General features: G+C 33.6%; 1 protein-coding gene across 4 annotated transcripts in view; it reads right to left on the reverse strand.

Moving 5' to 3' along the window:
- The window catches only part of LOC114343874 (uncharacterized), a 700,122-nt gene that overhangs the window by 259,557 nt on the left and 415,612 nt on the right, over window positions 1-24,953 (reverse strand). For all 4 annotated transcript variants that reach the window (XM_050644500.1, XM_050644499.1, XM_050644498.1 and 1 more), the window contains one exon: window positions 20,931-21,026. In XM_050644500.1, the coding sequence (XP_050500457.1) occupies window positions 20,931-21,026 (96 nt within the window). The remainder of the gene's footprint in view (window positions 1-20,930; window positions 21,027-24,953) is intronic.

Below are 24,953 nucleotides of genomic sequence, written 5' to 3' on the forward strand. Positions count from 1 at the left end.
CTTAAGAAACCTTCACAAAGGGTAAAACCAGATTACATAGATACCAGCCGCTTACAGAACTCAAAAATCAAAGAAGAATTAAAGCAACAGATAAATGGTAACCTAAGAATGTTGTCTACAAAGGAACCAAACACGCACGTGGAAAACAAGTGGCAAAACTTAAAAGAAGCCCTAATAAAACCCGCTCAAAATATCCTTAGCAGAGGAAATACGACAAAAAGACAAGAATGGATGACAGAGAAAATTTTAAGTCTCATGGAGGAACGAAGACAGTTTAAGGGAAAATGCAAACAAAAATACAACGAGATACACAAGCAAATTAGAGATGAAATAAGGTCAGCGAAAGAAAACTTTTACAAAAGAAAATGTGAAGAAATTGAAGAACTGCAATTAAAACATGATACGTTTAACCTACATAAAAAGGTAAAAGAATTGGCAGGTATACAAAAAAGGAAGCATCCCAATGTGCTATACAACGCAAATGGACAAATAATAACTGACCTACAAGAAAAGCTTACGACCTGGAAGAATTATATAGAAGAACTCTTTGCCGATGAAAGAGAGGATCATGATATTGGTAACATACAAGGTGAGGAAGGACCAAAAATCTCTAAAGAAGAAATACTATATGCTATAAAAACAATGAAAGATGTCAAATCACCGGGTCCAGATGGACTTCCATCGGAACTTCTTAAGCTTGTGGAAGATGAAACAGTAAATGTTTTGGTTGACCTCTTTAACTGCATTTATAAAACGGGAGAAATACCTAAGGAATGGCTTCTGTCAACTTTTGTGACTATTCCAAAGAAAACAAACGCAAAACTGTGCACCGACCATCGCACAATAAGCTTAATGGGACACACACTAAAAGTATTTCTTAAAGTGATACATACAAGAATTCACAAAAAACTAGACGCTGACATCAGTGATACTCAGTTCGGGTTTCGAAACGGGCTTGGAACAAGGGAAGCACTATTTGCACTTAATATCATGTGCCAAAGATGCCTGGATGTTAACCAGGATATATATATGTGCTTTATTGACTACAACAAGGCGTTCGATAAAGTTCGCCACGAACACCTGATGAGACTGTTGGTAGAGAAAAACTTGGATAAAAGGGACCTCAGAATTATTTTCAATATTTACTATAACCAGAAGGCGAATATAAGAGTAGAACGGGAAAAAACCGAGGAACTCGAGATCAAAAAAGGCGTAAGGCAGGGATGCATACTTTCACCAACCTTGTTTAACTTATATTCAGAAGATATTATAAACAGAGCCCTTGCTGACCAAGATATAGGAGTTAAAATAAATGGCACTTTAATAAACAATTTGAGATACGCTGATGACACAGTATTAATAGCAGAAACCCCGGAAGATCTCCAAACACTGATAAACAGAATAGTAGAGTGCAGCGAAAAGTTCGGTTTATCACTTAACATCAAAAAAACAAAAATAATGATGGTGTCGAAATCTCCACAAAATTTTTCTAACATAACCGTACATGATCAAAGAATTGAGCGTGTTAGAAAATATAATTACCTGGGAACTGTGATTAATGAAAACAACGACAACTCTGAAGAAATCAAGATCAGAATAGCAAAAGCTAGAGCTACTTTTACCAAAATGAAAACAGTTTTATGCGGAAGAGAGCTAAGTTTAAATCTTAAAATTCGCCTGATGAGATGTTACGTGCTGTCAGTTCTTTTCTATGGAATGGAAGCTTGGACACTGAAAAAGATCGATACAAGGAAAATAGAAGCATTCGAGATGTGGATGTACCGCAGGATACTGAGAATATCGTGGACAGAGAGAGTGACAAACATGGAAGTGTTGCGAAGGATGCAGAAAGAAAAAGAACTTGCGCTTACTATTAAAAAGCGCAAACTGCAATACTTGGGACATATAATGAGGGGACAAAAGTACCAGCTACTACAATTAATTATTCAGGGAAAAATAATAGGTAAAAGATCCATTGGCAGAAGAAAACATTCATGGTTGAAGAATTTAAGAGATTGGTACAAGTGCAGCAGCTGCCAATTATTTAGATCTACGGGATCAAAAATACGCATAGCCTTGATGATAGCCAAACTTCGGAACGAGGACGGCACCTGAAGAAGATTCAAGCTGCGTGAGATAAAATACTGAAACACTGTAACAAAATTAATTGGATATACTGTATAGTTATTATTTTGGATCCTCGGCATAAAGTAGAGGCATTTCCTCTTCATCTTCGAGAAAGCTTAAAATTACATTTTTTTGAGACGTCGTATCATTTGAATTAAATTTTTGAGATTTTTTTTGAATAAAACATCGTTTAGTAAGATGTTTGTTTGAAAGGTAAGTTGTGCAACATTTAGAGTTTTATAAGAAACATTGTTTTAGTTACACATTTTTAAATCATTGTTAAACAAAATTCATGTAAGTCTCACTTTCAACCCACACCGTACTTATGTCCATACATTCTATTTATTTTTATTATAACCATAAGGTAGTTTAATTATCTTATTTCATTTCCAATTTGTAAAATTTCATTTGATCGATTAGTTAAAGAATTACATTAAAATAACTCAACCGTGCACTTCGCCGTACGCTAGTTTACAGTGCGCCAATGTTTGTGAGAAGGGTGACTTTAGTGTTAAAAATAAAAAATTATAGAAGCTACAGATTTAATTTTAGAAAAAAATTTATATAGGGTTTTTTTGTAAAATTTTCTGAATTTTGCAATGGTCAAGTCAGTTTTTTCTAAAATTTATATTTCCGGAGTTATTTAAAAAAACATCTAATTTCGCAGTTCATTTGTTTAATAAAAAATGAAGCACCCACTTCTCGAGTAGAACTTTTTGATATGTTGTTTATTAAACATGTCTTAATGAAATTACAAAAAGTTCTATCTTATTTGATTTTTTCCGAAGTGAAAATCTATATGCACTCCGCTATTTGCGAAACCCAAATTGTGTATCAATAATGTCCAGTTTATGATATTCGGTTATGGTTATGGATGACTTTCAGTAGCAACCTCAGAACCATTGGACTTGGACATCATTGCTAACGGAGCGGTAATCGCCACATTCTCTTCAGCTTTTCTTTTTGGGGAGACAAAAAAATATCGACGTTAACCATTCTTTGGGGAACACGCCTGAGCTATCAATTTGGTTCAAGACTATCACGAGAAAATCAATGTGCTGCAATAATTAGTTATAAGCCTATAATATTAAATGCATAATGGGATACCGGTGCATTTTTGTATGCAATTAAAATCATTTCCTAGTCCACTTTGTTTGAACTGTATAAATTAAGTTCGATTATGGGAATGAGATTCTCGGAAGTGCAAGAATTTTGCATTTCCCGTTGCTTCTTTTATAGCCCAGGAAACTGATTTATCCCCGATCATGTAAGAAATGCGGAAGAAGACTACAAAATTAATTACAGTGACTTTTATACATCATAGAAATAGATTAGATGCTTAGATTATCTTTTTTAAACTTTTTTCGAAAAGTCAGGTATAAAGATTATAGCAAAAGTGACTCCCTTGCTTTTGAGAACTTTTTTCAGGAGTTTTTGCTATAAGATAAAATTTAAGGAAGGTAAATGTTGCTTCTTATTTGTTAACTAGTTCGTGAGAGAGAAAAAAGAAACAAAAATTTGGTGATCACTTGATCAGTGTTGTACTGGTGCTTCTTCTTCTTTTTCTTAGCTCTTCTGGACATACGTCTCTCCCAACTTCTTACCTGCAACTCCCAACATGCGCCCAAATTGTTTCAGCTATTTGCCTGATGTCATCTACCGATCTCATCTGTGGTCTTCCTCTTGGTCGTATACCTTTGTAAGGTCTCCAATGCTGTATTGTGGCGTTCCAACGTTGGTTTTCGTCTAATAGTGTGACCTACGAAGCTCCACTTAACTTTGGCAATTTTTGTTATGATATCCTCGCCTTTTGTTTTTGATCCCATCCAGTCGTTCCTCATGGTAGTATATCTTTCCGTTTTCATTGCTCTTTCTGTTGTGGCTATTATAGTATATTCATATTTACCTTCATTAAGGTTTAGGTTTGACATATATATGTAACGGTAGAAAGTATGCACTGGTTGAATACTGTGCTCAGGCGCGGATCTAGAAATTCCTAATGGGGGGGGGGGGAGGCAGACTTACCTCAAATACTGTCAAATACTTACCTCAAATCCTGATCTACCGAATACCTGTCAAAATCTACCGATCTACCTAATTCTTCTTTTTTTCTACCGAAAAATCAAAATTCTTAATTTTAAAATTAATCTGTCGATTTTTTTTTCTACCGAAAAATCAAAATTATTAGAAAATTTTTTTAGCGGATAGATTTGGCATTAGAGATTAGTCAATTTTCAAGAATTCTTGAATAATTGCTTTTACTAGTTTGTGACACAATATGCGAACCAGCAGATACGGATTTACCGATATCTGCTGAATATACCTGAATCTGAATAGTGACTACTGAAGGATTGTGGCTTATTTTGATATAGAAGATAATTCCAAACTAAAAATAGTATTTATATTAAAATCTTAAAAAAGGAGAAATTTATTTTGCACCTTTTTAACTTTCAGTATTTTGATATAACTAAAGAACATTAAAAATTTTTCTCGTTCTCAATTGCTTCAATATCCGACATTGTTTTGTTTTTAAACGATTATAAAGTGTAAAAAATCATATTTTTGCCTATAAAACATTCCTTGTAGATTTTAGAGAAAAATGTTTCAAATAAATATTCTAGATCTTAATAGTTTCTAATTTGAAATACATAAACAATTGGAGATAATTGCAAAAACCCGTATGTTTGCAGTAATTTATAAATGTTAATAACTTATAACTATTATTTATTATATCAAAAATTTTTAACTTGTTTAAACAATTATACAGCTTTCAAATAAGAATATTTGTATTTTGAACGTTAATAGGTACACGTGTGGTAAGATTTTTTAAAAAGTCTACAAGAGGAAAAAATATGCAGTTTTATTTTATTATAAATAAATTAATTCCTTATAACAAAACTAAACATCCTTGATATTTACTATTGAGTTAGTTAGACGGCTCTAGTCGAGTTACTTTGGATTAAAAAAAAATGAAGAAAATTGTTCTATAATACATAGAAAGCCGAGAAAATACATTTTTTAAGGTATACCGATTTTGAACTTTGAATGATTTTTATGATGAATAGTGATTATTGATCATTATATGATGATGAATGTAGTTTTTTTTGAATACTCGTACCTACAGTCTCATTTTTTTGCAATGTGATAGCAAAAGAAACAAAAAAATTAATCTACCGAAATTTGACGATTTCTACCGAAAAATAGGAGCAGTCCCGAAATTTTGTCCCAGACCTGTGGCACACTGCTCAAAAATATTATATTTTCCAGATTTAGCCATACAACTCACACTTACTCTAAGGATAAAATACACTATATAATCCCAGATACCTATGGTATCAAAAGGATTGATAGACAATTATTCAAGACTATTAATCTCACTGGTCGTTCTTTACCATAAAGATTAACCTTTCTTTCTACCATAAATGGATACGTACGCATGGATTATCTAGTAAAATACACATTGTTATATCTTTATTTTATCGCAAATTTGAAACGTGACTTTTCATGAGATAAGGTTTATACCCAGTGTAATGTATTTGCATTTTAAAATATCATTTTTGTTATTCTTTGAATTGAGAAAAATATTTCCGTTGTTTATGGTTCCACCGGTACCCAAACAAATGCGCCTGCAGATTATTTTTCAGAGAAGGGTGTTTTATTAGATTTTATGGCTTCTTTTAATTCTTTGGAAGCGGTTGTCGTGTAATTTAGTATTGTACTGATGGCTTAAAGTTTAGAGTTAAGGTGATACAGTAGCAATCAACAGGTAGCCAAAACGCGTTCCAAGATTGCGGCTGTAATTTTGAATATTTTTTCGAGATATTTGGCACACGTATTCGTAATATAATAAAGAATGGCGGTACAGAGCCCAATTTGAAAAATATATTAGTATGTGGAAATTACTCTTTAACTAAATATAATATTAAAAAAACGAGCCTGTACCGCCATTAAGGAGAACAAAAAAATACACTTCCTTCAAATAAACTTTTTTATCCGATGCCTAGATTTTCTGTCATTTTGGAACTACTAATGAAATAAAAAAATTTAGTAGTTCCAAAATGACACAAAATCTAGGCATCGGATAAAGAATTGTATTTGAAGAAAGTGTATTTTTTGTTCTTTTTAATGGCGGTACAGGCTCGTTTTTTTAATATTGTATTTAATTACAGAGTAATTTCCACATATTAATATATTTTTCAAATTGGGCTCTGTACCGCCATTCTTTATTATATTACGAATACGTGTGCCAAATATCTCGAAAAAATATTCAAAATTACAGCCGCAATCTTGGAACGCGTTTTGGCTACCTGTTGATCGCTACTGTTTCCTCTTAATAGAAAAAAATAATAAATAATAAAAAAAATACTTATAGACTAAATACAATAGGGGGGTCCCGCTGACCCCCCCCACTGCATTCGCGCCAGACTGTGCTCCTCACGTATTGGGGTATTTTGCGGTTCTTAAGTATCCAACTTGCGTTTTCCAAATTCTGCCCATACCAGTCTTGATATTTTAGTGATTTCCACATTTTCTTCTTTAATTGTATTGTTATTGATAGTTACATGTCTGGGATCGTCTGTGTTTGTTATTGTTTTTATCACATTAATTTTAAGTCCATGAATTGGGAGCTTTCTGAAAGTTCTTCCACCATAGATTATAGTTCCTCGAATGTGCTCACTATAGTCACAATGTCGTCGGCAAATCGGAGGAGCAAATCTGAGCAAATCAAATGGACTTATTGCCATTAACGTTGATGCCATAAACCTTGATGTCATATTATGTTGACCAATTTGTAGTTTCAAAAACGTCTTCTATGGTTAGAATAAACAGTTTTCATGATACTACAGTTCCTCGACTGTTCGATCCATCCAATTTCTAATGTTGCACAACTAGGAGAGTTCTTCTCGTTTGGCCTAGCGTTTTCCTTCTATTTTGCCATGAATGACTAATCATGCAGTAATTGATTAAGCAAGATTTAGGTTCCCCTGTTTTTTTTTCTTTGCAGTTCCTAGGGCATTCCTTATTTCGCTTAATGGTAGCTTAATCATTTTTTTATCGTTGTTGTTCATGTTTTGTGTCTTTATATGTTTTCTGTGAGTAGTTCTTTATAGTATTCTTCCCACTGTTCTTCTAATGCGTATTTGTATTTAGACTTTTTCGGGTATTTTTCCTTAAATACTTTATTTTCCAGGATTCATATTTTCTTGTTCCTCTAATAAAGGTACGTATAGATATGCGCGCCGAACACTGCACACCGTATGTGCGGTATGCGTTCGTGGCGGATTTTCAAGTGACACACAAACGGTGCGCACACGATCCAACTTCTGTCGGCGCCAAGAACGCACGGCGCACACACGGCGCGAAGTGCACGGCGCGCATGTCTATGCATACCTTAATGTACATATTGTTCACTTTGTGCACATATTCCCTCCAATTCTTCATCCTTTTCTTTTGTTTTACTTCGCTGTTTTTCTCTTTGTATTTCAGTATGTCTTCTGAGGATTAGGTATTCGGGTATTCATATACTTTTCATATATAGAATGTTCTTTTCCTCAATACATTTTTAGTTTCTTCGTTTAATTTTACTTTGTGTTGGGGATATTGGCTAGTTCTTTTCTCGAGTTCTCCCAAAGCTTCTAATGCCGCCTCTTTTATACTGTGTTTTACGTGATCGTACGTTTGTTTGACGTTTCTGAAATCGAATTCCCGTAATTCCGTGTCAATTCTTCTCTGGGGCCTGATTCTAATTCATTTCGACAGTCGCAATTTCATTTCGACACCGCCATGACAGCCGGAGAGTATAGCGATTCTTGGGGATATTAACCTTATCATGTTGAGACTGCTCAGAATTTGGGTTGGCGCTTCGGTTTCTTGGATTTTGTTGATAGTCTGGGAAAATTATCGAAAAAATACCATTTTTGGGAAAAATTATTTACCAGCTATTTTATTGCTAAAATCGAATCTTAAGATTGCATATATTAGTAATATGGGGTATGACAAGTCCGCAGAAAGTGTGTTATTTTATTTATAAACAAATTAGCACTCCTAAATCTTCTTTTTTTTTCAATTAGTGGTCTGTAACTCCTATAATTTTTCCTTTGAGCCAAAAACACTCAAATAAAAATTCACCGTAATTTAGTTCTGCACAGTTATTTTTTTTCCGATTTCCTTCAACAAAAATTTTACTCAGAAAATCCGAGTTTTCCCAAAAAATCTGCCATTTTCAATTAAAATTTTAGGGAAGTACCTAATTATTTATCAATAATTAAATAATTGAAGACATGAAAGATTTATTATAGTAGATTATACAGAAGGGCTAAATTATGGAATAAATTCATTTCTTTAAAACGGACGATTTTGGAGCAAAATCCCGAAAGAGGTCGATTTTTATTTTTAAATTACAATTTTTTGGCATATATTTCATACTAGTGACGTCATCATCTGAGCGTGATGACGTAATCGATAATTTTGTTAATGGGAATAGGGGTCGTGTGGTAGGTCATTTGAAAGGGCGTTTAATTCTCTATTCAGTAATATAAACATTAATATCATTAGGTATTTATACAGGGTTGCCAAAAAAAATTTTGAATTAAATTAATTGGCGCAAAAAGAAGAATGTATGTAATTTATTTAACTCAAAATACATTGTACTGCTGTCAGAAAATAGAAAAAAAGGTTTATTTCACAAATAAACATTTCTTTTCGCTTAAATTAAATCACAAACAGCCTCCCTCCTACCTATTGGCAGTTTGAACTTTTAATTTAAGCTAAAAGCAATGTTTATTTGCAAAATAAACATTTTTTTCTATTTTCTGACAGCAATAGAATGTATTTTGAGTTAAATAAATTACATGCATTCTTCTTCTTGCGTCAATTAATTTAATTCAAAATTTTTTTTGGCCTCCCTGTATAAATAATGATATTAATGTTTATAATACTGAAAGAGCATTGAACGCCTTTGTAAATGAGCTACAACACGAACCCATATTCCTATTTAAAAAAATAATTACGTCATCACGCTCGGATGGATGACGTCACTAGTTTGAAATATATGCCAAGAAATTTAATTTAAAAATAAAAATCGACCTATTTCGGGATTTTTCTCTAAAATCGTCCATTTTAGAGAAAATGAATTTATTCCATAATTTAGCCCCTCTCTGTATATCAGGAGACCGGCGACAATCTAACCAATAGTTTAGCAATAATTAAAATGTTAATTAAAAAATTTCGGTCGAAATAATAACCAGAAAGATTATGATACACCAGAATAACTATGATTTTCATATAAAAAAGCACTATACCTATTCAACGTACCTTACAGGATTGAAATTGGACCATTTGAGCGGTCTCAGGAATGTTATAAAGAAACAATTTTTTGGCTTATAAACAAATAGAACCCCTCAGAAAATATTAGATTAAATTAAATTAAGTTAACGCTGTTGAAAAGAGCACGGCTTCTGTGTCCTTTTCGAAGAAAAACAAATTGAATTGCGAGGAGTGATTCCAGGTATAACCGGTCAAATTTGACCGGCATTTGCGACAGAGTTATAAACAACAGGATTTTAATCTTTGAACCATTAGATACCTTTTAATTCCGGTCCTCTTTGTACATACAAATTTTCATATCTTCAAGACACTCATAACAAAAAAGATTTATGTCACTGTCACCAAATTATTTAATTATTGATAAATAATTACTTCCCTCAAATTTTAGTTGAAAATTAAAGATTTTGTTTGGAAAACCCGAATTTTCCGAAGAAAATTTCCGTCGAAGGAAATTGGAATAAATTATCAATGTGCAGAATTAAATTACTGTCAATTTTTATGTGAGTGTTTTGGTTTAAAGTTAAAATTTTCGGAGTTATAGAGCAATAATAAAAAAAAAAAAGATTTCGGAGTGCTAATTTGTTTATAAACAAAATAACACACTTTCTGTGGACTTTGCACAGCTATATTACTAATATAGGAAATCTTAAGATTTGATTTCAGCATGTCCAGCAATAAAATAGCTGGTAATTAATTTTCCTTGTTTTTTACTAATTTTCCCAGATTATTACCTCACATCTTTCATTGAGTTGATGATTCATGTTGTGGACATTCTCAATTATTATATTTCTAATTTAATACTATTCTATCTAATTCCTCAAAACAAGCAAATTTCAATTAAACCCAGCTATATTATAATACCTTTTGATTTAGTTTTTCTTGCAAGAAATAAACAAAACACATCTAAACTAAACCTAACCTCGCTTTTGGCCATTCATTCATCTCCGTGTCAAATAATTTCGACAGTCGCCATATTGAAAGCGACTTGTTTTTGGTCGAAATTTGATTTAGAATCAGGGCCCTGGTAAAGGTCCTTTATAGATTCGTCTTGCAGTAAATGTATAATGATTCGATTGTTAAAACTTATGACTTTAAAAAGTAACTTCTCTTTAACGTAACCTACTTTTTATTGATTATTTTTATGCGTATATAAATACATACAATCATCTCTATAGACTAAAAATCTTAACTCATTAATAATTATCAGCTTCATTCATAAATAATTTACTGGCCTATATAAACGCTATTCGAACTCGGCACTCGTCGAGGAACAGGTGGAAATCACCTGCGGTACTTTATGCCAGATAGGTACCGCTCGCACACCATTACCAAACCAGTTTCGATTGAACTCAACACAGCCACAGTCTAAGCGCATCTCGTTTTTGTTTTCTGTACTTTGCATGAGGGTCACATCTGGTTAACCTAGCGCGGTAACCGGGACTTGTTAAAACACAGATACAGACAATGGGCAATGTACAAGATGTTGGATGGGACTGGCAGAGGTGTAGCGAACAGGATGGGTTACAGGTGTATTTAAAGAAAATAACAAAAATAAGATCTAGGTGATACCCAATTTGGCTTTAGAAATGCTATGGAAACCAAGGAGGCACTTTTTGCGCTAAATATTACCAATAAAAATTAATACCAATCCTAAAAAATATAGGATCAGATGACAAAGATATGCGTGTCGTTAAAATTTGTACTGGATTCAAACTGCTGTCATAAAAAGTGGAGATAACCAGACCGATGAAATCTTCGTAGAACGAGAAGTCAGACAAGGTTGCATTTTGTCCCCAATATTGTTCAATGTTTACTTGGACCAGTTAACTAAAAAGGCACTTAAGAGACAGCCATATGAAATAAAAACCAACGGGGAACTACTTAATGTAATTACATACGCGTATTATGATACAGTAATTCTGTCAGATAATATTGAAGGTCTCCAAATTCTGCTGGATCGTATTCACGAAGTAGGAGAGAAAATAGGCATTCAAATAAACTTAAACAACTTTGGTCTTTGGCAGTGGCGAAGCGTCCATGTAACCACTGTTACCATTGGTAACAGTTACAAATCTTGCAAATAAATATTTTATGACTACTACGAAATAATTCCATTTATATTTTTTACCAAGAGAAATACTTGTTATAGTACCTAATTCAGTAAATACCCAACTAGACGCACGAAAATATTGGCGAGATATGTGAATCCATGACACGTTATCATATGCCGTTACCAATACTGGCACTGGTAACTGTAACGCAGAAGAAACCTCGCCATCGCTCGGGACTAGCTCTGAAAATTTTGAAGGACCGACGGGTCTAGAGACGGCGCGCTGGCACGCGGTGCATATCAGTATTGTTACCATTTTGAAGATTGGTAAAACGTTGGTTTAGTATGTTTAGTACCTACTACAGATTACAGTGTGCGTGCATTTAAACATGGAAGAGTGTTGCTACGTATTGCGTAATTGATCAACTACTTGAAAAGTCATTCTACTTGTATATTTTTTTTATATATTATTTTAAAGAAAAAAATGATATTATTGAAAATGGAAGAATTAAAATATAAACAATAGATTTCAACATATGTTCTTTTTCCTACTTGTTCATTTTTTTATGTTAATTTTATGGTAGAATAATATGTTTAGTTTGTTTATTATTTATTGTTATACCTGTTACATATACATAATTACATACATATAATTTGGGAATAGTGATTTGTTTAATTTTATCCCACAGGATTGAAAACAAAAACTTATAATTTTCAAATTCCTCGGTAGAATGCAGTAGGATGTGGTTACCCATACTGAAAGAGGAAGTCAATAGAAAGAAAATACCAAGATTAGTAAGTCAATAATATCGAGCTAGTACATATTTTATATTTTAGTATTACTTATATATCTAGTATTATTAATAATATTTATAATTTAAACATGTTACAAGTCAGAATTTGGTATTATTTTTTGAGAGTAAATTAATGTAAGACCAAATACTTACGATGTCGGGATAGTATCACAGGGTTTTTCCTGGTTTTCCCTTGTGATTTACTATGAGGTCTCTAACGCGAGAATTTTACTGTCGTTGCATTTGGTTGTCTTTTTAAAGACATATCACATGCTATAATTTTTTATGACGGATATTCTTGAGTTGGGGTTAATTTCATGTAATCGAATGAACTATCTTTCAGTAAGTCGTCCCAGGAACGCAACTCATAAATATTGGCAATATCATTTTAAAGTCTTCTACTTTAAAATGTATAATATATGTCTGAATTGCCAATATAAATGAGTGAGATTAAATAAATTATTAGAAGAATTTTTTTTGCTTAGCAACAACACTTTAGTTTATTTTAGTAATATTTTGTATTTTGACAACGGCACCCGATTTGGGCGTCGAAACGTTAATAAAATTATTTTTTTCATTTTAATTGTGGCTTATTTCCCATATAAATAATTAATCAAAAACTTATACTTGGGAGGTTCAAAATATTTTTTTAAATAGGATTTTTTACATCTGGTTTTGGTAACACTTTAGAAAAAGTCACGCGTCGCCACTGGTCTTTGGTCGTAAACCACATTAAAATGCAGAGCATTAATTAAATGGACTCCAAATTTTAAAAGTTCACAAAATGGCATATTTGGAAGCTATCATAATAGATCAACTATATCCAGACATATTATAGTCCAAGTAATGAAGCTTTAAATAGAACAAAACCTCGCATTTTTTACAGAATGCATCGATTTGCTTGAAAATTTGAAAATAAGTAGTGGATAGTCCAAGGATCAAAATCCATATGATGCCGAAAGGCGCTTTTACCATGGGGGTGGTTGCCACCCCATCTCGGGGGTGGAAATTTTGTATTATATTTTGACCGCAAAATTTGGTAAAACATTAATTCTAAGCAAAAAACGTTCAATACATTTTTTTGATAAAATTAATAGTTTTCGATTTATTCGCTATCGAAAGTGTTAGTTTATGCTTATAATGAAAAGAATGTCAGTCCCTATTTTTTCAACGAAAAACTGATCGGAAGCAAACCCCTAATCACCACCCTAATTAAAATTAGTCACTGACCTTATTTGGTCTTCTTTACTTATGTATTATTAATAGGTTCTAGAAGTTTAACCGGTTTAGAATAATTAGTTTAAAAAAAATGAAGTCAAAAGCGAATAACGAATTCTTGGAGTTTGGTAAAAAATTCCCTTTTCTTCAGAATGGAAAGATTAGCATCAGAGATACGAAAAAATGTTTAAATATGAAATTATAGCTTATTTAATTCCCAAGAACTTGTTTTGCAAAAAATTTTTCTACGGTAAAAATTGAGTGAGCTAATGACAATTAAAACTGGTAATAACATGCAAAAGCCACCTTTACCAACCCTTCCAAAGTCACCACTTTTTACGACTGAAGACTTTAAAAGGATTTAATATTAATAGCCTTATAGACCTTGGAAAAACCTACAAAATTATTTTTCACCAAACTCTATGATAAAAATTAAAAAGGTTACGGTTAAAAAATCAATATATTTTTTTTGAAAAAAAAAGGAGAAATCCAGTTGGAAGCATAATAATGTAAGTTAGCGGTGTTTTTAGTCATTGGCCTTATTCATTCTCCTTTATTTATGTATTATATTCTAGAAGTTTGACTGTCTTAGAATAATTAGTTTTTAAAAATATTGGAGTTAAAAGCGAATAACGACTTTTTGTAGTTTGATAAGAAATGCCATTTTTTTCAGAATCAGATAATATTGAAGGACTCCAAATTCTGCTTGATCGTATTCACGAAGTAGGAGAGAAAATATGCATTCAACAAATTTGGTCTTTGGTCTTTGGTCGTAAACCACATTAAAAATACAGAGCATTAATTAAATGGAGTCCAAATTTTAAAAGTTTACAAAATGGCATCTTTGGAAACTATCATAATGGATCAACTAGATCCAGACATAGAAATAAATAGCAATGACTAAAATGACTTTTATGAAAATAAAGTCATTTCTTTGCAATAATCATCTAAGCCTAGAACTAATACAAAGAGTAGTTAAGTGCTATGTGTGTATTGTGCAGAAGAGTGGATACTAAAAATATCAACCGTGAACAGAATTGAAGCTTTGGAAATGTGAATTCATAGACGGATCCTGAAGGTACCTTGGACAGCAAGAAAAATTGATGAGAAAGTACTAAGGAGAGTCAACAAAGATAGAGAACTGCTAAAGACTGTTAAACACCGAAAAATATCTTTTCTGGAACATATAGTAAGGGAAAATCGATATAGAATACAACTGATCCGTAAAGGCAAAATAGAAGACCGTATAAGTGTAGTGTAGAAAGAAAACAAGTTTTTATATTGGATTGATATTGTTGCAATTCTAGATGGGTTCAGGGATTAAGAGAATTGTTACTCTGTTTTAACAAGTTTATTAAAATTCCTAATAAACTAAAGTACAAAAATAAGTCCTCCAAAATTCAAACGTGACAAAAACAATTATTATCACAAAACTTCTAAATTGACAAATATATCTGTCAGATTCCTTATTAGTCTGACTTACTCCATCTACTTACACCTATGCTAGGTGATTTATAACAGATCAGCCATCAATTTCTCTGCTGAAGAAGTTAGTGGTTTTGTCACTGTGATCAATTTTTACACGTTTCTAAGTAACCGAAATTAAGTATAAAACAAAGTCTAATGACTAGTTAAGCATCATCATCATCATCATTCCTCTACCTCTTGCATCCACTGTTGGATATAGGTCTTCTCCATATTCTTCCATTGTTCTCTATCTTGTGCTTACTGCATCAAATTTCCCACTGTTTTTCTCAAGCCATCCATCCATCTTATTGGTGGTCTACCTCGGTGTCTTTAATCTTCTCTAGGTATCCACTCCATGAGTCTTTTCGTCCACCTATTATCATTTAAACGTGCTACATGTCCAGCCCATCCCCATTTGGCTTGTGTAATTTTTTCTATAACATCTGTTACTTTGGTCCTCTCCTTACTATCATATTTGGTACCATATCTCTTCTTGTTATTCCCAACATTGCTTTTTACATTTTTCTTTGGGTTATTCTCAATTTATTTGCAGAATGTTTAGTCAAAGTAGTTATGGTTTCGGAACCATATGTTATTACCGGCAGTAAGCACTGGTTGTAAACTCTTTTCTTCAAGCAAATCGGTAGCATTTCTTTTAGGATATGTCGCATCTTGCCAAATGCTGCCCATCACAAGTCTATACGACGCTGGATCTCATAAGTTTGATTGTCTTTTCCGATTCTAATTTTATGCCCTAAATAGATATAACGAAAATAGAGAACTCATGATAAACTTCTGCACGAATAACGAACTTAGAATAAACAACACATTTTTTGACCACAAAGACCAACACAAAACACCCGTGGACAAAGATCTATGATAGATTATGTTGTAACCAACAAAGATATACATCCATCAAAAATAATCGACGTAAGATGCCTTAACTCAGCAGATGTAGGTAGTGACCATAGCTTAGTATTATGTAAAATAGGAATCATTATGAAATATTTCACACCCAAGAGGGCAGCACCAACACAAACAAAAATCAAAGTCGAAGGACTACATACGGAATCCACGGAATACTTATACAGGAAAAGAATATCAGAGAAGATTGCTGAGAATGGAATATTAGAAAATGATAACATCGATGAAAGCTGGCAAATATCAAAGATAACATAATCAACGCTGCAACAGAATCACTTGGAGAAAGAAAAGTAACGAGTACTCACATATTAAAGAAGAAAACCCCGTCGTTTAGAGAGGAAGTTAAGATAAAATGTGAAGAAAAGAAGAAAGCCTTTTTACAATACAGAACGAAACAAACACAACAGGCATACAACCACTACAAACGAATCAGAAACAAAACGAATAATTTAGTGAGGCAAATAAAAAGGGAGCACTGGCAGAGTTTGTCAAAACAGATGGAACACGAGTTCTACGGAACACAAAAAGAAGTATGGAGAATGGTCAGAGGGCAAAGAAAAGAGATGAACGAATTAATAAAAGGCGACGATAATGAACCACCAACACCTGAAGTTAGAGGAGGGAGAGGTAAAGGAAGCATTAAGAAAATTAAAAAATAGAAAATCTCCAGGGCCTCGATTTTTTACCCTTCGCTTCGTTATCGAACGTATTCGCTACGTATACTAAACAGATATGAAGCGAATACGTTCGATAACGAAGCGAAGGGTCAAAAATCGAGGCCCTGGAGAGGACAGAATATCGAACGAACTTCTAAAGTACGGAGGACAAGATCGAACTAAACAACTATATTAAAACTAATACAAAAATAATAGAACAAAACAGAATACCACAAGAATGGAGATCAAGCGTCCTAATACCTCTCTTCAAAAAAGGAGACAAATCGGACCCGGAGAATTACAGAGAAATTAACTTATTAAACACAACATTAAAATTAACAACCAAAGTGATAACAAACAAATTGAATGAAATTATAACATTATCAGAAGAACAACAAGGTTTTAGGTCGGGATGGTCATGCACTGACGCTATATTTATAATGAGGCAAGTTCAATAGAAATCGTTGGAATACACCAAACCGGCATATTTATGTTTCGTGGACCTTAAGAGAGCATTTGACAGGGTCGCATTAAAGGACGTTATCCATTTGTTATACTCGAGAGAGGTACCTCTGGGAATAATTAAAACGATCGAAAACATCTACCAGAACAACACAATAAAAGTAAAAGTGGACGATGAATTAACTGACCCAATTGAAGCCGACAATGGGATAAGACAGGGGGATTCCTTGAGTCCTTTATTGTTTAACCTGATCATGGAAGAAATAATAAAAAAAGTAAGAACTAAAAAAGAATACCAAATGGGAGAAAAACAACTTAAAAATAATCTGCTATGCGGACGATGCAATACTAATCTCTCAAAGTGAAGATGATTTACAACGTACGCTGCACCAATTCAACATAATCGCCAAAAAATTTAACATGTTAATTTCCTCACAAAAGACAAAATGCATGGTTATAACAGCAGATCCAATAAGATGTAAATTGGAGCTGGAAGGTCAGATAACAGAACAAGTGATGGAGTTTAAATACCTAGGCATCACACTATCTAGCTACGGAAGGCTCGAAACAGAAGTGAAAGATCAAGTGAATAGAGTAAACAGAGCGGCAGGTTGCCTGAATGACATAATATGGAGAAATAACAATATCGGAAAAGAAACGAAAGGCAGAATTTACAAAACAGTCATCAGACCAATAATGACATACGCGGCAGAAACACGACCCGACACAGACTGGACAAAAAGATTGCTCGAAACAGCGGAGATGAAAACCCTTCGAAAAATCGACGGTAAGACTATATGGGACAGAGCTAGAAGTACAGATATACGACAGAGATGCAAGGTGTATAACATTAATAAATGGGTAAGAAACAGAAGAATAGAATGGAATGACCACATAAGCCGAATGACAACAAATGGGATAGTCAGGACAGCGAGAGACGGTTCCCCAATAGGAAGACGATCAGTGGGAAGACCACGAAAACGATGGAACGACAACTTACTAGAAGCACATTGAAAAAACAGACACAGTCATGTCCATACAAGAAGAAGAAGAAGAAGAAGACGAAATAGATATAGCTAAAACCTGATGTACTTCGTGCCGACCTACTCTCATAACATCACTTGGAACTAAATTGGTCATGTATTTTTTTTTTGAGTTTATGTTCAGGCCTACTTGTCTATTGCCTGTTTTAATTCTTGCATCATTTTGTGAGCTTCATTCTCGGCTATAATGACAATCTCATCTGCAAAGTGCAAGTGGCTCAGATATTCACCATCAATATTTATTACCCTTTTAGCCCAATCAAGTTTTTTAAATGCATATTCCAGAGCTGCAGTAAATAGTTGGGGGGAGATGGTCTAATTCCTTGTCTAATCCCTTGTCTAATTCCGTGCCCAATTCCATTAGTATTAATGAGAGTTTTCTGATGATTGATAACTTCTCAATCTTTTCCCAAGTCTCACGATAATTTGCTCTTGTCCACCAAGCCATTTGAACCTTTAAAATCAATAACCATGTAAAATACTATTATGCAGTAAAAAAGTAAAACAAATATCAGAAATTATTTTGTGTTGGTACGCCATTGGTGTTGCAGTGAATGACGAAACTGGTGTTGGTAAATGGGTGATGGTGATGGATGGTACTTCCTGCAGTGAACCTATGTTACGACTTCATGCGCATTCTTCATATTTTTTTTTCGTGAGAAGTTTTCGACAAATAAGATTTTATTTCACAAGAAATACATTCACGCAGAGGCAGATTGATGAATGACCCAAAAGAAAGGAGAATTATACAATTACAGCAACGTAAAATACAAACAAATCCAAAACTAATAAAACTCTTCTTCTTCTTCTTCTTCTTCTTCTTCTTCTTCTTCTTCTTCTTCTTCTTCTTGTTCTTCTTGTTCTTCTTGTTCTTCTTGTTCTTCTTGTTCTTCTTGTTTTTCTTCTTCTTCTTCTTCTTATTTCCTTCTTCTTCTTCTTCTTTTACTTCTTGGAGATCTTTCATCTGTTTAATTCTGAAGCTGACTCTGGTTAATTTCCTGGGAGATAGATTGCCAACTATCCCTCCATCTTTTAGGTGGTCTTCCGGGGGATCTTGAACCGGGCGGATTGTTTTCTAGGTCAATTTTTGGGAGTCTATTCTCATCCATTCGTCTTACATGGTTGTACCACATCCTCTTGCGCTGCCTTCCCCATCTTACAATATCTCGAATTTTGCATTGCTCTCTAATGTTTGTATTTCTCATCCTGTCTCTTCTTGTTTTCCCCACTATTGTTCTTAGGGTTTTCATTTCGGTAACTCTTAGCATCAGTTTTATTTTGTTGGTGTCTTCGCGCACTTCTATGCCATATGTCATGATCGGTCGTATGCAAGTCTTGTAGATTCTAATTTTACTATTTGTGCTGTGCGCATATACGGATTTAACCAGACTATCTCCCGCAGACATCGTGACAACGCAGATGCTTTGTTGATCTGACTCCTCAGGTCCTTTATCGGGTCGTGGGTGCTTGATATATCTATGCCCAGATATCTGAATTGCATCACCTGTTCTATGGGGTTGTTCTCAACCACTAACCTGCATCTGAGCGGATCTTTTGCTATTGTCATACATTTAGTTTTGTTGGTAGATATGTTCATATTTAATTGGCGGCTAATAAGCCGCCGAAAGAACTGAAAGTGCTGTCTCTGAAGATAATCTTCTAATTTAGCAATAATTGTTGCATCATCTGCGTAGCACACCATACCAATTCTTTTGTTGCCCATTCTATTCTATATCCGAGATTAACCCTGGAAGCTCACACTTGGGTGTGAGATACCCATCGCGACACTCAACTGCATGTAGCTTCCGCAGCTGCATTTCAATGGTAATGCTGCTTTATGTAAATTCAGTCTCTAGTTTGCCAAGGACGGGTGTCTAGTTGCGGTCTCATTTGAGCAATATTTCCAATCACGAAAATTTATTGAATACAGGCTAGGGTATGTAGCACTCATGTGTGAGGTTTGCAATCAAGTGTGCGTTCAAGTTAATGACCTAACGGCATAACATCCCACAAATTTAATAAAGCAAACTAGATATTTCTGCAAAGGCACAGATGGAAAAACAAAGCGTGCATGCTCAGCTTGCTATAAAGCAGAATGAATTGAACATAGGGCCACACTGTCTTATGAATGTAGTCACTAAAATGAGTAAAACTGAAATACCTGGCTAAGAAAGAATATGAGTTATATAATCAAAAAGTGTTATATTTTAAATAGAAAGACCATTTTGTTGTTAAATTAAATTAAAATAGTTTGAATTATGTTTCCGGTTTTTTAGAAAATGTTTGTTAATTATTTTTAGGTATTTTTAATATTTTTTTCTTTTGTGTTACTACAATTAAGAGACAGAAAATAAAATGATTGATTTAATTCTTATGTGTTCAATAGTGATTAGAGAGTCACTGGAAATCATAAAATTTTTACATTTTTTTATTTCTTCACAAAAAATCATTGGGTATCTGAGACCCATGTCCCCATGTGTGCGGTTTATTAAAAAAAAGGTGTGATCTTCCAGGGTTAAGAGATGTTACTTTGTTTATAATTTTACCCATGAGTAGGTTAAACAAGAAGGGCCTTAAACTGTCGCCTTGACTAAATCCTCCCTGTGTTGGAATATTTTCAGTGAATTGGTCTTCTGATCTAACTCTGGTTACGTTGTTATTATTTAGGTTATGGACTATCTTTGGTATGTTGGTCGGTGTTTTATTTTCTATTAATATATTTAGAATGTCCCCCAGGAGAACCCTGCAACTATACGATAGCATGTCGAACTCTACAGATTTTTATTTTATTTGTTTTATTAATAACAACAATAAGTAATAATATAATTATTATAGTAATAAAATTAATAGATTAAAAACTTACTCTCAGCTGCTGTGTTTTGTTGCGCCCTTGCTGGCAGCTTATTGGCTGTTAACACTTGTGTCACTTGTACCACATCTGCTCGTTTTTTAGCAGACCCTGCAACAAAAAAGACAGATTATCGTAAAGTTTTTTCATTACAATGTCAACAACTTAAGGTGTTTATCGAGTTATACAAATAAAAAGTATCAGCGCATGTTTGGTTGTATTTAATTTTAAATAATTATGTTAAAAAAAAGTTAAAGTGCTTGACACACTTTCAAACGAATTTCATCCAGAACGGGGTGTCAGACAGGGATGTATACTATCTCCACAATTATTCCCGAAAAGATTGGTCATAAATTATACCACACATTCTGGGGTCAAAAATAGTTCGATTGAACCTAACTTACCTTAGTACAAATGTGCTCATAAAAAAAGTTACAGCCCTTTGAAGTTACAAAATGAAAATCGATTTTTTTCAATATATCGAAAACTATTAGAGATTTTTTGTTGAAAATGGACATGTTTCATTGTTATAATAGGAACATCTTAAAACAAAATTATAGTGAAATTTTTCCACCCCATAAAAATTTTATGGGGGTTTTGTTCCCTTAAACCCCCCCAAACTTTGGTGTACGTTCCAATTGATTCATTATTGTGGTACCAGTAGTTAAACACAACGTTTTTAAAACTTTTTTGCCTCTTAGTATTTTGTCGATAAACCAGTTTTTATCGAGATGCGGCTTCTTTTTTAATATATTTATATAAAAATTTTAAGGGGGTTTTGTTCCTTTAAACCCCCCAAATGTTTGTGTACGTTCTAATGAAACTATTATTGTGGTACCATTAGTTAAACACAGTATTTTTAAAACTTTTTTGCCTCTTAGTCTTTTTTTGATAAGTCACCTTTTATCGAGATGTGGCATCTTTTTCAAAATATACCTAAAAATGTAAATTATAAATAAATTTTCAGATTATTAACAAGTCGCTACAATCGTACTTAACCATATACAAATATGTGGTGGATTCGACAAATATTCAAAATATCTCAATAAACACTGGCTTATCGAAAAAGTACTAAGAGGCAAAAAAGTTTTAAAAATATTGTGTTTAACTAATGGTGCCACAATAATAATTTAATTGGAACGTACACAAAAGTTTGGGGGGGTTTAAGGGAACAAAACCCCCATAAAATTTTTATGGGGTGCACAAATTTCACTTTAATTTTTTTTTAAGATGCTGCTATCATAAGAGTGCCTCATGTCCATTTTCAATAAAAAATCTCTAAGAGTTTTCGATATATGAAAAAAAAATCGATTTTCATTTTGTAACTTCAAAGGGCTGTAATTTTTTTTGTGTGCACTATTGTATATAGGTAAGTGAGGTTCAAACAACCTAGTTTTGACCCCAGAATCTGTGGTATAATTTATGACCAATCTTTTCGGGACACCCTGTATATGGAGAGCATATTATGAGAAGAGCACTTGAAGGATGGGAAAAATGCATCTCAATAAATGGTCATAACAAATAAACAACCTACGTTTCGCAGATGACACAGCCCTTCTTGCAAATAGTCAAGCAGAGCTGATTGATCTTATACGACTGGTTGAAAACGAAAGTCAAATATTTGGTCTGCAATTAAACATATCAAAGACAAAGATCATGATAGTGGATAGACTACATAACAATCATCCACACATAATGACAATTGATCGGTTTGAGGTTGTGAGCTCATACTTATATCTGGGATTATTAATCACAAACACAGATTCACTATAGGAAGAAATAAAACGTAGATGTGATCTAGCAAAAGTTGCCACAGCAAAAATGACCACAATATGGAAGGACTGTCAAATTTCAAGAGCGTTAAAGATGAGGTTGATCAACTGCTTAATATTCCCAATACTGACCTACGGATGTAAATCTTGGACCCTGAGAAATTTGGAAAGAAGAACGATAGACGCCACTGAAATGTTTTGTTGGAGATGAATGCTACAAATTCCTTGGACCGACCATAGAACAAATAATTCAATTTTAAGAGAGCTAAAAGTTAGCCAACGACTCTCCAGTAAAGTCCATCTCCAACAATTAAAATACTTTGGACATGTTATGAGAGCAAACACAGAAAACATGGAAAGACTCATTATACAAGGAAAGGTGGAAAGCCGAAGATCACGAGGATCACGATCCCCAACAAGATGAATCGATCAAATTACGGGAATATGCAAAAGACCTATGTACGAGTTAAGAGAAATGACCAGAGACAGAGATCTTTGGAGACGGACAATACACGACATCACGTCGACCACTACACTCCCTCCGGGGGGTCAGGATTGAAGAGAGAGATGTTAAAAAAATGCCAATAGTGAAGAGAATGGAAAAAAAGTCATATAGAAGTTTGCAGTCTCCTCAAATGTTAGCGATCATCATGGCAATCTTTATCTTATCTGCAGCAGCGCGGAACAGCTCGAAACATTGTGACCGAAAAAAGCAGCGCTTATTTTGGTCATGCGGTGCGTAGAGATGGTCTGGAGAAGCTGAGATTGCAGATGATGGTGCGAGGAGTGAAAGCCCAGGGAAGAGGGAAGATCACGAACAAGGTATGTGGACCACAATACAAAAGACGTCGGAGCTCCACTAAACTTTTGCTTCAGAGTTGCAGAGGATAGAGAAAGATGGAGACTATTTCAGTAATAATATCATTGAAAATTCAAGGTAACACGATATCCGAATTGGACGAGCGAGGTTGTCTGCTAAACAGTTATACCCGTAAGACTCAAATAAAGAGCAGAGTAGGAAAAAGCCAGAAATATGTACTTGTACAGAAGACCGAAGCTGAGATACATAAAACAAATAGAGAATGATATAACAAATTTAAAAATAGAAAAATTGAGAAAAGAAGCTCGAAACAAATCAGAATGGAGAAGTATCCTGGAACAGGCTAAAACTTAAAATTGGCCAGTAGACCTGCATTCTATTAGATATAACTCATCATGTCACTCTCAAGCAATCTTATTAACTTATAAAATTATGTTAATATTTATAATATTGTATAATATTGACTGCTAATAAAAAAATATAAAAAATCCCTTATATACAACGGCGTACACGTAGCCTGCTACAATTCAAGGAAAAATACATCATAAGCAAATTAATACCAATGAAATTATCGATTTAACCCTAAAATACATACCTTTCTTTCCAATAGTTCCAGAATATCTTTCCTTTCCAATAGAACCAGGATACTTTTCTTTCCTGTCTATCCTTTCTGATGCAGAACGTGCGAATTTATCCTTTGAAGGATGTTGCCCCATTTTTGTTACTGTTTTATACTAATTGATCATCATACACATAATGTGCTATTGTTGTCATGAATCGTTATCTTTGTAATTACTAACTTGAATGGGCGTTACTAACTGATCCGTTTCATACATTTTTACGGGGATTTCATGGGATTTCTGTAAAAGGATTGTATCGGTTCAAGCTATTGTACATATTTGTACAAGCTTAAAGGAGTTGTCGTTTACTTCTCAAATAAAATACAGCAAATGTATGTATACTTTGGTACTAGCTTACGATATTTCACATATTTAATCGTAGCTATGGTCAAAATGTTACTTTGACCTTGATAGATCTTTAGTTGCCTGAACCTATTTGCGATTATTGTGCTATTTGACGAGTCAATTTTATATGTCTATTATAGTTATTAAGGTACCAAGGGTATTATAAGGATAATAACGCTTGAAGTATATCCGTTGACCGAAAGCGTTATTATCTATAATACCCATGGTGCCTTCACCGTTTAATGTCCGACTAAATTCTTCTTTATATGCAAAAAATTTGAATGAATTTTGAATTAATTAGCTTTCAAAGAAGTACATTTACCAGCAATAGTCGTAACGTAATTGTGATAACCATAGTTTTACTTAGGTTGTTATTTGTCAACTTGACAGTATTTAACTAGTTATTTAAATTTAATGCCCAAGGGCGTTATTTTTCAAAATACCGCCTTAGGGCATTATATCATATTTAACTGACTTCGAA

This window comes from Diabrotica virgifera, chromosome 2, assembly GCF_917563875.1.
Source record: "Diabrotica virgifera virgifera chromosome 2, PGI_DIABVI_V3a".
In the NCBI taxonomy this organism is placed as follows: domain Eukaryota; kingdom Metazoa; phylum Arthropoda; class Insecta; order Coleoptera; family Chrysomelidae; genus Diabrotica; species Diabrotica virgifera.